A 12,812-nucleotide genomic window follows, 5' to 3' on the forward strand; every position below is an offset into this window, starting at 1 on the left:
GGACAAATTACCATATGAAACATCCTATATCATGCATTTAACACAAATGAGGTAAATTTTTTCAGTACATCACAATGTACTTGTCACGAGGTCCTTCTGAGATATGACACAATTAACAGAGTGAGAGATGATTGAACAATCCAAAGAATATTTATTCCATGCAGTCCAGAATGTACATCAAATAATCCACCACACAGAGGGTAAAGTAGTCCAGGAATACGGATACAGTCCAGTAGTGGATAAATGTCCAGGTCTCTCTGGGGAGCCTCAGCTTTTCCCATAGAGGATAAATCAGTCACAATTCTCCAGCAGTCTTTTTCCAGTGAAATCACAGTCTCTCTGGGGTGTCAGCTTCTCCCTCAGAGGATCAATCTTACCCCTTCTGTCTTGTATTTTTTAGCCAGAATGAATAATCTCCCAGGTAAATAGAGAGTTTGGGTTAATTCCGGGCCCCCTCCCCTACACCTAGGGACAGAAGCACTGCAAAGAATTATAACCCTGCAGACAGGACAAATAATACATAGAATGGACAGAGCACCACACCTAAAATACGAACCTACACAAAAGGATACACAACCCACAATATCCCACCATCAAAGTACTATTTTAAGTGTCTGTAACAGAAATTACACTGGTTTCTGCAATAATGTGTGTGTTCTCATGTCTTCTCTTGATCATGACATGTAGCACGTAGATCTCTTATTATAAAAATGAAAACCATAACAATAATAATAATGACAAAAACACAAGAATCATAAAAATATCAATATTTTGAAAACTGGTATACACACACAACTCAATATATATACCTTTAGACATAATCGTAACTGAAAATAACTACTTACACCATAAACTTCTGATCCAGTTGCCAAAGAAAATATTATCCAACAACATAAATATACGATAGACTATTTGGCAAAAATATATAATTTTTTTTATAATATAAACTAATTACGATTTTAATAAACCTACACTATATGCAAAGTGTCCTTGGATAAACAATGAATAGTCATGGTGCTCTACTAAAGCCACAGCCGTTTCATTGTGTTGATCTCTGATGGTCCAGGACCCCCCACCTATTATAGCCCATCCTATGGCTTTACCCTAATGATCTATTACTTCTATGTTCTATCTGTTTTTTGTATGTTTTTTTTGCAAAATGAAATCAGTTACATTCCGCAGAATATTGGACATCTGACGCCGGACTTTGGTTGTTCTGTGGATCAGGTAGGAGGAATGTAGAACCGGTAGAAATCCCAAAACAATGAAAGGCCACGTAAAGTCCACACAGTTAAAAAGGTAATAGAAACCACAAGCAAAATGACCAAAAAGGTATGCAGTGTTATATATGAAGCTGAAGGATACAAATTTCATGGCTGAGTAATAGGTCTCCAAATTGATGGATAAATTACTGCTCATCTTCATCTTTACTGTGTGATGATACAAGGAGCAGAAGAGGACGATGGAGGAGATGAAAGAGCAAAGTAGTGAGATGGAGGCTCCTGTAAAAAAACAATATATAGCATAAGCATATTCACAAACCGTGATTAGATTACTCTTGGTTGCATTGTAGGTTCCACCATCAGTGACCTCAGTGTTAACCATCAACAAGGTCATCAGAGAGCAGAAAGCAGAGAAAAGTACTAAGGCCACAATGAAATGACCAGTCCGGGGTAATATCATCCTCCTCAGATACAGGAACAGTCTGGTGCGGAGGTTGGAGATCTTTAGACAGAAGACAATGGAGAGTAGAGATGTCAACCAAATATTGGCATGAGTAAAGAAAACATGAACTGCATCAATAAGAAGCATAGGTGCTTCAAAGTTCAGTTGGCTTTGGAAGAGTATATCCACAATCACGTATATAGTAAAAGCACCTTGAATATTTATCCTTGAAATCCCAAGAGAAGTCACAATTTGGTCAACAGAAGTCACCGATCTTCCTTTCCACCAGTCGTTGACATTGATGCCTATGATGAATGAATGTATCACCAGTCCGGGTACCAAAGTACTTACTGCCAGGACCAGAAGACCCAGGGACAAGATATTGGTATCAGCCTGTGTAGAATCAGCCATCTCTCCAGTATTATGAGGTTGTGGATAACACAACGAGGATTTATTGAAGATTTAATGGCAAACCTTTCTCCATTTATTTAAATGTTGGAATATAAACTAGGAAAATGCAAACTACCTCCCATGCAATCCGAGCCGAACCAGGTCTGCAAGGCGGAGCGGATCACATAACATATAAAGCTCGTGATCATGAGACATTTGTCACATCACAAAATAAAGAATAAAAAGACAAGAGTTGTCTCCTTCTGATTATTACCCACACTAATTGCACTTTTGGTCTGGATCCAATACTATTTGTTCTCCTATGAATTGTAATCTGTAGCATTCTTCCATCTCCTATTTTTACTTTAATTTGTTATAGTCTTTGGATGCTCTAGAAAATTGTCAGGTTAAGGTTGTTATTGAATGATCAACATTGACCAAGTAATATTTATTCACTTATATAGTGCCATTAATTTCACAGCGGCAACAGTGTACCCATTGGGCTCACAATCTAAATTCCCTAGCCGTATGTCTTTGGAGTGTGGGAGGAAACCAGGGAACCCGGAGGAAACCCACGCAAACACAGGGAGGACATACAAACTCCTTGCAGATGTTCCTTGTTTGGATTTGAACCCAGGACCCCAGCACTGCAAGACTGCAGTGCTAACCACGAGTAGTGTTGTTCTCTAGTTGGTGTTCATAAAAATATATAATCCACTGTTGTAGACAGAGAGAATGTAACAGGTCCCCCAGTTTTATTGTTCAATTGGTAATTGATTCGATTTGCTTTAATATACGTTCATCCTTCCTTACCTACGGCTGCTTCACTGACTCCTCTCTGTTCCTCCATCATGGATTTTGTTGACTTGGTTGCAGTGGTGAAGTCCTATCAATAATTTCTGACCACAACAGCCAATCACTAGATTCAGCAGTTTTGCCAATGTAGAAAAGATAAGTAATAATGGGCGAACCAGCAAATGTCCAGGTTCGAAGAGTACAGCCGGATTTAAAATTAAATCCAGTTTAGGACCAAACTTGAACCCAAAGATCTGCCATATGCTGAACCCCATATACGTCTATGGGCATCCGAGCATTGTGCTGTAAAATGTTGGTAGAAAGAGATAGGGGGATTAGAGTAGGAGTGTTATACTTACCTAGTTCCCCGTGTGGCATTAACGCTCCTTCTGGGTCTGCTCATTAACCCTAATACATATTCACTGCTTCCCCCACCAAACATCAGTCCGGGTATGTGATTGGTTTCAGCTAGTCCGTGCCCTCACCCTGTGTGACAGTGTCTGTGATTGGTTAGAATCAAATATGCTGTCTGCTTCTTTATAGTGGTGTAAATATAAATGAATAAATAAATAATTGATGTAGGGTCCCCGCATATTGTGATACCCAGTGCAGATAAAAGAGACAGCTACAAGATGCAGCCCCCAGGATTGTACTTATCTTGACTGTGTATCAAAATATGAGGTACTCTATCTGGCTTTTTTAAAAAATTATTAAAATAAATAATTTTTAAAACTGCATGCGTTACCCCCCAATTTTGATACCCAGGCATGATAAAACTGACAGCTAGGGGCTGGTATTTTCAGGCTAGGTAGGCTCATGGTATTGGACCCCCAGCCGAAAAATAACAGCCTGCTGCTGCCCACATTTGTCTCATCCATTAGATGTGACAATTCTGTCCCTTTATCCGGCTCTGGTGGCAATGGGGGTAATATAAAGGGTTAATGACAGCTCACAGTTGCCACTAAGTCATAGATTAGTAATGAAAGGTGTCTATGAAATCCCCCCATTACTAATACTGTATAGGAAAAGAAATAAACACAAACACTGAAAAAATACTTTATATAATATATAAAGCTGAGTGTATGTATGTATGTATGTACGTACAGTACATACTAAACGTTTGGACACACCTTCTCATCTCTAGAACAGCTGTTAAGAGGAGACTTTGTGCAGCAGGCCTTCATGGTAAAATAGCTGCTAGGAAACCACTGCTTAGGACAGGCAACAATCAGAAGAGACTTGTTTGGGCTAAAGAACACAAGGAATGGACATTAGACCAGTGAAAATCTGTGCTTTGGTCTGATGAGTCCAAATTTGAGATCTTTGGATCCATCCACCATGTCTTTGTAGAAAAGGTGAACGGATGGACTCTACATGGCTGGTTCCTACCATAAAGCATGGATAAGGAGGTGTGATGGTATGGGGGCTTTGCTGGTGACACTGTTGGGGATTTGTTCAAAATTGAAGACATACAGAACCAGCATGGCTACCACAGCATCTTGCAGCGGCATGCTATTCCATCCGATTTGCATTTAGTTGCACCAGCATTTATTATTCAACAGGACAATGATCCCAAACACACCTCCAGGCTGTGTAAGGGCTATTTAACTAAGAAGGAGAGTGATGGGGTACTATGCCAGATGACCTGGTCTCCACAGTCACCAGAACTGAACCCAATCGAGATGGTTTGGGGTGAGCTGGACCGCAGAGTGGAGGCAAAAGGGCCAACAAGTGCTAAGCATCTCTGGGAACTCCTTCAAGACTGTTGGAAAACCAGAACCAGAATGCCAAGAGTGTGCAAAGTAGTAATGAAAGCAAAAGGTGGCTACTTTGAAATATCTAGAATATAAGACATATTTTCAGTTGTTTCACACTTTTTTAAGTATTTCATTCCACATGTTTTATTTCATAGTTTTGATGCCTTCAATGTGAATCTACAATTTTCAGAGTCATGAAAATAAAGAAAACTCATTGAATGAGAAGGTGTGTCCAAACTTTTGGTCTGTACTGTATGTATGTGTGTATGTATGTATGCATGTATGTGTGTGTGTATGTATGTATGTATGTATGTGTGTATGTATTTATGTGTGTATGTCCGCTAAAGGAATCGCATTTACAATCATAAAATTTTGCACAGACGCCTCATGTGACCCAGGAAATGTCGTGGACTATGTTTTGACAGGAAAATTTAACCCGGCGCTTTACAGTTACTCCCCAAAAAACTGCCTCCATTAAACTGAATGGAGCTGGGAGCTGCAAGTTATTAATAGCAGCTGCGATTGGTTGCTATAGGAACAAAGGACATTGTTAGTATAAGAAGCTTATGTGTGAGGTAAGATGATGTCTGTGGGGAGACAGACATAGACAGACAAAGACTGAGAGACAGAAAAACAGGCACAGACAGACAGGGAAAGAGATAGATGGGGAAAGAGACAGACGTTGAAAAAGACAGACGGGGAAAGAGACAGACGGGGAAAGAGACAGACGGGGAAAGAGACAGACGGGAAAGAGACAGACGGGGAAAGACACAGATGGGGAAAGAGACAGATGGGGAAAGAGACAGACAGGGAAAGAGACAGATGGGGAAGAGACAGACGGGGAAAGAGACAGATGGGGAAAGAGACAAACAGGGGAAGAGACAGACAGGGGAAGAGACAGATGGGGAAGAGACAGACGGGGACAGACAAATGGAGAGAGACAGACGGAGAGAGACAGACAAGGAAAGACAGACAGAGAAAGACAGACGGAGAAACACAGATGGGGAAAGAGACATGGAAAGAGACTGACAGGGAAAGTGACTGACAGACAGACACAGAGATAGAAAAAGACAAATGTGCCGCCCCCGTACCAACAGCCGAGCTGCTTGGATTTAGATCCGCAGTGGCTCGAGGGGTCTCCGGACCTGGGGTCGTGCGGACACTCAAATAAAAAGGGGTGTAATATGTGCGGGAGATTTGTTGTAGATACTTTGTGATGCCACCCACGGTGTGTGGTAAGGTGGAGTACCACCGCTGCTATTGGAGAGCACCCAGGGGCGATGGAAATGCAGCTGGATGTTAACCCCTCTGTGGGTAGGGGTGGATGCCCCGGGGCTCAGTGTCCAGAACACGGGAGGTGATGGCTGTGGGTGGTGATGCACCGGGCTGGACCGAAGGGTGTTGATGTACTCACGAGTGAATAAAAGCACACGAGTCTGCTGGTAAACCAAGGTGTCAGTGGCCGGCTGCCGCTTCCAGGTGTATTCGGTTCCCACACCCGGCTGGTGTACCAATGTCCCTTCCTCCGGCACTCTGTATTTTCCTTCAATTTTAGATGACCTCGTATGGAACGGGGAAGTCCACTCCCGGTTTGGTTTTGGTTGGGAGATGTGCCCGCGAAAAATGACCCTTGGGATCTCAGTGGGTTTTTGCGGATACCCTATCCCCCACGGTGGGCTGCCATTTTGCTCTATCTGTGCTAACACTCTGGAACAACATCTGGAAGCTTGCTCCCGACCTGGTTAATTAGAGAAGGGGCTTGCAACCATCTTCTAACTAGGGTCCAGGTACCCCGCCTGTGCATGGTTTCTGGACCGGATCTCCGCTGTCGGTACCGGCGGGCTCCAACCTTGTCCTGGTCCACTCTTGATTTCCCGTGACCGGTCTCTTGTCACCTTTGGACACGGTCCACTACTTGCCACCTAGCCAGTAGACCAGGGCCACAACCCTGGCTACCCTTCACTAGGCTCAAACTTGACTCCAACTAGCACTTCCACTCTTAACTACTCAAAATTTGAACTTGAACTCCTGTGTTCCCACCCCCGGATCCTCAAGACCCCTAGATGGGCGCTCCGAATCCACCTAGGGTCCAGGTATCGGACCGGATCTCCGCTGTCAGTACCGGCGGGCTCCAACCCTGTCCCAGTCCATTCTGGATATAACGCAACCGGACTCCTGTCACCTTTAGACACGGTCCACTGCTTGCCACCTAGCCAGTAGACCAGGGCCACTACCTTGGCTACCCTTCACTAGACTCACACTTGAATCCAACTAGCACTTCCACTCTTTACTACTCAAAATCTGAACTTGTACTCATGTGTTCCCGACCCCTAGGTGGGCGCTCCCAATCTTCCTGGTCCTGCCCACTGGTGTGTCCTTCTTACCCTGAGGGGGGTGGCTAGGGTTTTGTGGCTGATGGAATCTGGTGTGGGATGGTGTTGTATGTGGTGTAACGTTCTTCTGTGACCACCTGGCGGCGCCAGGGTATCACACAAACAGACATAGAAAGAGACACACATAGACAGAGACAGACAGAGACAGACAGACAGAGACACACACAGAGACAGACAGAGACAGACAGAGACTGGGAGAGAGACAGAGAAACAGTTACGATCCCGGGCAAAGCCTGTGTACCACAGCCAGTTTGAAATAGAATACAAAAAAACCCACCCACATTCTCCAATTTATTAACCCCAAACACCCAGTTCTGATATAAGCCACACGAGCGCTCACGACGATCCTGGCTCTGCTACATGATAAAATCACAGAACGCATTCACACTAGATGAGGCTGCAGACTGTTGCTATATGCTTTATTTGCGCTAGGTATCCCAACTATAGTTGAGCGAACCTCAAAAACAGATATTTCGTAACCTTATGCCCACCCCTGTCAGACACCTGACACAAAATATAATTTATTTACTGTATTTCTAGCCTGAGTTAGTAATCTTGTGTAGGCACTAAAAAGTACCATGGTTCTCTGCCTAATTGGAGCAGACCCTGAAGAGTGCCAAGAAGAGCTTTTTAACTTGTTTAATAGCAAATTATCAGCAGCCACCGCTAGCAGTACCTACTGTATACATATATTTTATTGCATAATTTTGAGCTGGCAATTTAATTTGCAAAGAAACACTTTTTAGATATTTCTTTACCATCTTTTTAGGCCAGGCACCAACAAGTAACAATACCTATAACTATTTTATATATTTATTTATATAAATATATATAATATATTTACAGTGCTGGCCAAAAGTATTGGCACCCCTGCAATTCTGTCAGATAATACTCAGTTTTTTCCTGAAAATTATTGCAATCACAATTTTTTTGCTATGATTATCTTCATTTAATTTGTCTTCAATGAAAAAAAATAAAAAAAATTGTCATAAAACCAAATTGGATATAATTCCACACCAAACATAAAAAAGGGGGTGGACAAAAGTATTGGCACTGTTTGAAAAATCATGTGATACTTCTGTAATTTGTGTAATTAACAGCACCTGTAACTTACCTGTGGCACCTAACAGGTGTTGGCAATAACTAAATCACACTTGCAGCTAGTTGACATGGATTAAAGTTGACTCAACCTCTGTCCTGTGTCCTTGTGTGTACCACTTTGAGCATGGAGAAAAGAAAGAAAACCAAAGAACTGTCTGAGGACTTGAGACTCCAAATTGTGAGGAAGCATGAGCAATCTCAAGGCTAAAAGTCCATCTCCAAAGACTTGAAAGTTCCTGTGTCTACGGTGTGCAGTCTCATCAAGAAGTTTAAAGCCCATGGCACTGTGGCTAACCTCCCTAGATGTGGAAGGAAAAGAAAAATTGACGAGAGATTTCAATGCAAGATTGTGCGGATGGTGGATAAAGAACCTCGACTAACATCCAAACAAGTTCAAGCTGCCCTGCAGTCCGAGGGTACAACAGTGTCAACCCGTACTATCCGTCGGCGTCTGAATGAAAAGGGACTGTATGGTAGGATACCCAGGAAGACCCCACTTCTTACCCCGAGACATAAAAAAGTCAGGCTGGAGTTTGCCAAAACTTACCTGAGAAAGCCGAAAGAAGAATGTTCACTGGTCAGATGAGAAACAGTAAAGCTTTTTGGGAAAAGCCATCAACATAGAGTTTACAGGAAAAAAAAGAGGCATTGAAATAAAAGAAAACGGTCCCTACAGTCAAATATGGCGGAGGTTCCCTGATGTTTTGGGGTTGATTTGCTGCCTCTCGCACTGGACTACTTGACCGTGTGCATGGCATTATGAAGTCTGAAGACTACCAACAAATTTTGCAGCGTAATGTAGGGCCAAGTGTGAGAAAGCTGGGTCTCTCTCAGAGGTCATGGGTCTTCCAGCAGGACAATGACCGAAAACACACTTCAAAAAGCACTAGAAAATGGTTTGAGAGAAAGCACTGGAGACTACTAAAGTGGCCAGCAATGAGTCCAGACCTGAACCCCATAGAACACCTGTGGAGAGATCTCAAAATGGCAGTTTGGAGAAGGCGCCCTTTAAATCTCAGGGACCTGGAGCAGTTTGCCAAAGAAAAATGGTCTAAAATTCCAGCAGAGCATTGTAAGAAACTTATTGATGGTTACCGGAAGCGGTTGTTCGCAGTTATTTTGGCTAAAGGTTGTGCAACCAAGTATTAGGCTGTGAATACTTTTGTCCGGCCCTTTTTTGGAGTTTTGTGTGAAATGATCAATAATTTGATTTTTGTTTCATTCTCTTTTGTGTTTTTTCATTGCAAGCAAAATAAATGAAGATAATACCAAAGAATTTGTGATTGCAATCATTTACAAGATGAAACTGAGTATTATCTGACAAAATTGCAGTGGCCAGCACTGTATATCTTATTTGTTGAAATACTATGTCCCAATAATGACAAAAGTATTTTAGGAGTGATATCTTTATAGGCTAACCAGAAAAATTATATTAGCAAGCTTTCAGAGCACAAAGGCTTATTCTTCAGGCGAATTAAAAATTTTATTTGTAATTTGCCTGAAGAAGGAGCCTTTGTGCTCTGAAAGCTTGCTAATATAATTTTTCTGGTTAGCCTATAAAGGTATCACTCCTAAAATACTTTTGTCATTCTTGGGAAATAGTATTTCAATTGATTTTTCTGGCTAACACGGTACCACAATATTACCCTGTATTGCACATTGTATAAATTATTTGTGTAATCCAATGTTTTATCGCATTGCACTCGCACATGAAAATCACAAGTGGAATTAAACCCTAATAAGCGGTCTTCGGCAGTTGTGGTTTGCAAAACTTACCCAGGTGAGTGATTCCCTGCTCCCTCTTCTGGCAGTTTTGCACTTTTTTTTCTTCTCCCGGGCCAGACTCCCCACATCCTCCAATGATTTACACATCCCCACATTAGACAGCACGACAATGCTATCCAAAAGCAGAAAATGATATTAAAAAAAACATTTCTGGACACGAGGCCAGCGTTCGGGGGCAGAAAACAAACAAAACCATACATTACTGTCATTTTGGGGAGGAGCCCGGGATTACCGAGCCCAATCAAACAAATTAAAGTTCATACTGTATTTGAAATTGGCGAACCGCAACCAAACAGGTTCACTCATCTCTACTCAAAATCCCTGCCCGATAGAATAATTATAAAGGCAGATATGAAACATCCTATATCATACATTTAACACAAATGAAGTAAAATTTTTCAGTACATTACAATGTACTTGTCACGGGGTCCCTCTGAGATATCACACAATCAACAGAGTGAGAGATGATTGAACAATCCAAAGAATATTTATTTTATGCAATTCAGAATGTCCATCAAATAATCCACCACACAGAGGTTAAAGTAGTCCAGGAACACAGATACTGTCCAGTAGGGGATAAATGTCCAGGTCTCTCTGGGTAGCCTCAGCTTTTCCCATAGAGGATAAATCAGTCACAATTTTCAAGCAGTCGTTTTCCAGTGAAATCGTTTTTTCTCACCGTCACTCTGGGGTGTCAACTTCTCCCTCAGAGGATCAATCTTACCCCTTCTGTCTTGTCTTTCTCAGCCAGAATGAATAATCTCCCAGGAAAATAGAGAGTGTGGGTGGATTCCAGGCCCCCTCCCCCACACCTAAGGACAGAAGCACTGAAAGGGATTATAACCCTGCAGACAGGACAAATAATACATAAAATGGACAGAGCACCACACCTAAAATACGAACCTACACAAAAGGATACACAACCCACCATATTCCACCATCAAAGTACTATTTTAAGTGTCTGTAACAGAAATTACACTGGTTTCTGCAATAATGTGTGTGTTCTCATGTCTTCTCTTGATCATGACATGTAGCACGTAGATCTCTTATTATAAAAATGAAAACCATAACAATAATAATAATGACAAAAACATAAGAATCATAAAAATATCAATCTTTTGAAAACTGGTATACACACACAACTCAATATATATACCTTTAGACATAATCGTAACTGAAAATAACTACTTACACCATAAACTTCTGATCCAATTGCCAAAGAAAATATTATCCAACAATATAAATATATGATAGACTATTTGGCAAAAATATATCCTCAATTTTTTTTTATAATATAAACTAATTACGATTTTAATAAACCTACACTATATGCAAAGTGTCCTTGGATAAAAAATGAAGAGTCATGGTGCTCTACTAAAGCCACAGCCGTTTCATTGTGTTGATCTGTGATGGTCCAGGACCCCCCACCTATTATAGCCCATCCTATGGCTTTACCCTAATGATCTATTACTTCTATGTTCTCTCTGTTTTTTGTATCTTTTCTTTGCAAAATGAAATCAGTTGCATTCCACAGAATATTGGACATCTGTTGCCGGAGTTTGGTTGTTCTGTGGATCAGGTAGGAGGAATGTAGAACCGGTAGAAATCCCAAAAAAATGAAAGGCCACGTAAAGTCCACACAGTTAAAAAGGTAATAGAAACCACAAGCAAAATGACCAAAAAGGTATATAGTGTTATATATGAAGGTGAAGGATACAAATTTCATGGCTGAATAATATGCTTCCAAATTGATGGATAAATTACTGCTCCTCTTCATCTTTACTGTGTGATGATACAAGGAGCAGAAGAGGAGGACGGAAGAGATGAAAGAGCAAAGTAGTGAGATGGAGGCTCCTGTAAAAAAATAGTATAAAGCATAAGTATATCCACAAACCGTGATTAGATTACTCTTGGTTGCATTGTAGGCTCCACCATCAGTGACCTCAGTGTTAACCATGAACAAGGTCATCAGAGAGCTGAAAGCAGAGAGAAGTCCTAAGGCCACAATGAAATGACCGGTCCGGGGTAATATCATCCTCCTCAGATACAGGAACAGTCTGGTGCGGAGGTTGGAGATCTTCAGACAGAAGACAATGGAGAGCAGAGATGTCAACCAAACATTGGCATGAGTAAAGAAAACATGAACTGCATCAATAATAAGCATAGGTGCTTCAAGGTTCAGACGGCTTTGGAAGAGTATATCCACAAACACATACATAGTAAAAGCACCTTGAATATTCATCCTTGAAATACCAAGAGAAGTTAAAATGTGGTCAACAGAAGTCACTGATCTTCCTTTCCACCAGTCATTGACATCGATGCCTATGATGAATGAATGTATCACCAGGCCGGGTATAAGAGTGATTACTGCCAGGACCAGAAGACCCAGGGACAAGATATTGGTATCAGCCTGTGTAGAATCAGCCATCTCTCCAGTATTATGAGGTTGTGATTAACACAACGAGGCTTTATTGAGGGTTTAATAGCAAACGTTCTCCATATATTTAAATGTTTTAATATGTACTAGGAAAATGCAAACAATATCCCATGTAAACCGAGCTGGACTAGGTCTACAAATGCAGAGCGGATCACATAACATATTAAGCTAATAACACTTGTCATAAAACAAAATAAAGAATAAACGACAAGAATATTTTCCATCTGATTATTACCCACAATAGATGCAATTTTGCTCTTGATCCTAAGATATTTGTTTTCCTATGAATTGTAACCTGTAGCGGTCTTCCACCTTCTATTTTTACTTTAAATTGTTATATTATTAGGATGCAGTAGAAAAATAGATTGTCAGGTTAAGGGTACGGTTCCACTTGCGAATGACTTGTGCGAGTCTCGCATCAGTATCACTCGAAAGAATCTGTAGCAGGGAAAGAAAAGGCGCAATAGGGTCTTACCCGGTATTTGGGTT

The 12,812-nt window shown here is 41.3% G+C and overlaps 2 protein-coding genes across 2 annotated transcripts; both read right to left on the reverse strand.

Annotated features, from left to right (window-relative positions):
- Window positions 1-1,128: 1,128 nt before the first annotated feature.
- On the reverse strand, window positions 1,129-2,076 carry LOC142297434 (taste receptor type 2 member 64-like). Its single transcript, XM_075341662.1, has one exon. It carries the CDS (start codon window positions 2,074-2,076, stop codon window positions 1,129-1,131), a length of 948 nt encoding a protein of 315 aa, XP_075197777.1.
- Window positions 2,077-11,342: 9,266 nt separating this feature from the next.
- On the reverse strand, window positions 11,343-12,314 carry LOC142297435 (taste receptor type 2 member 7-like). The gene has a single exon (XM_075341663.1). It carries the CDS (start codon window positions 12,312-12,314, stop codon window positions 11,343-11,345), a length of 972 nt encoding a protein of 323 aa, XP_075197778.1.
- Window positions 12,315-12,812: the final 498 nt, after the last annotated feature.

Source organism: Anomaloglossus baeobatrachus, chromosome 3, assembly GCF_048569485.1.
Source record: "Anomaloglossus baeobatrachus isolate aAnoBae1 chromosome 3, aAnoBae1.hap1, whole genome shotgun sequence".
NCBI lineage: Eukaryota > Metazoa > Chordata > Amphibia > Anura > Aromobatidae > Anomaloglossus > Anomaloglossus baeobatrachus.

Coding starts and splice junctions, on each gene's coding strand:
- LOC142297435 (XM_075341663.1), bottom strand. CDS start 12,314: ATGGCTGATTCTACACAGGCTGATACCAATATCTTGTCCCTGGGTCTT.
- LOC142297434 (XM_075341662.1), bottom strand. CDS start 2,076: ATGGCTGATTCTACACAGGCTGATACCAATATCTTGTCCCTGGGTCTT.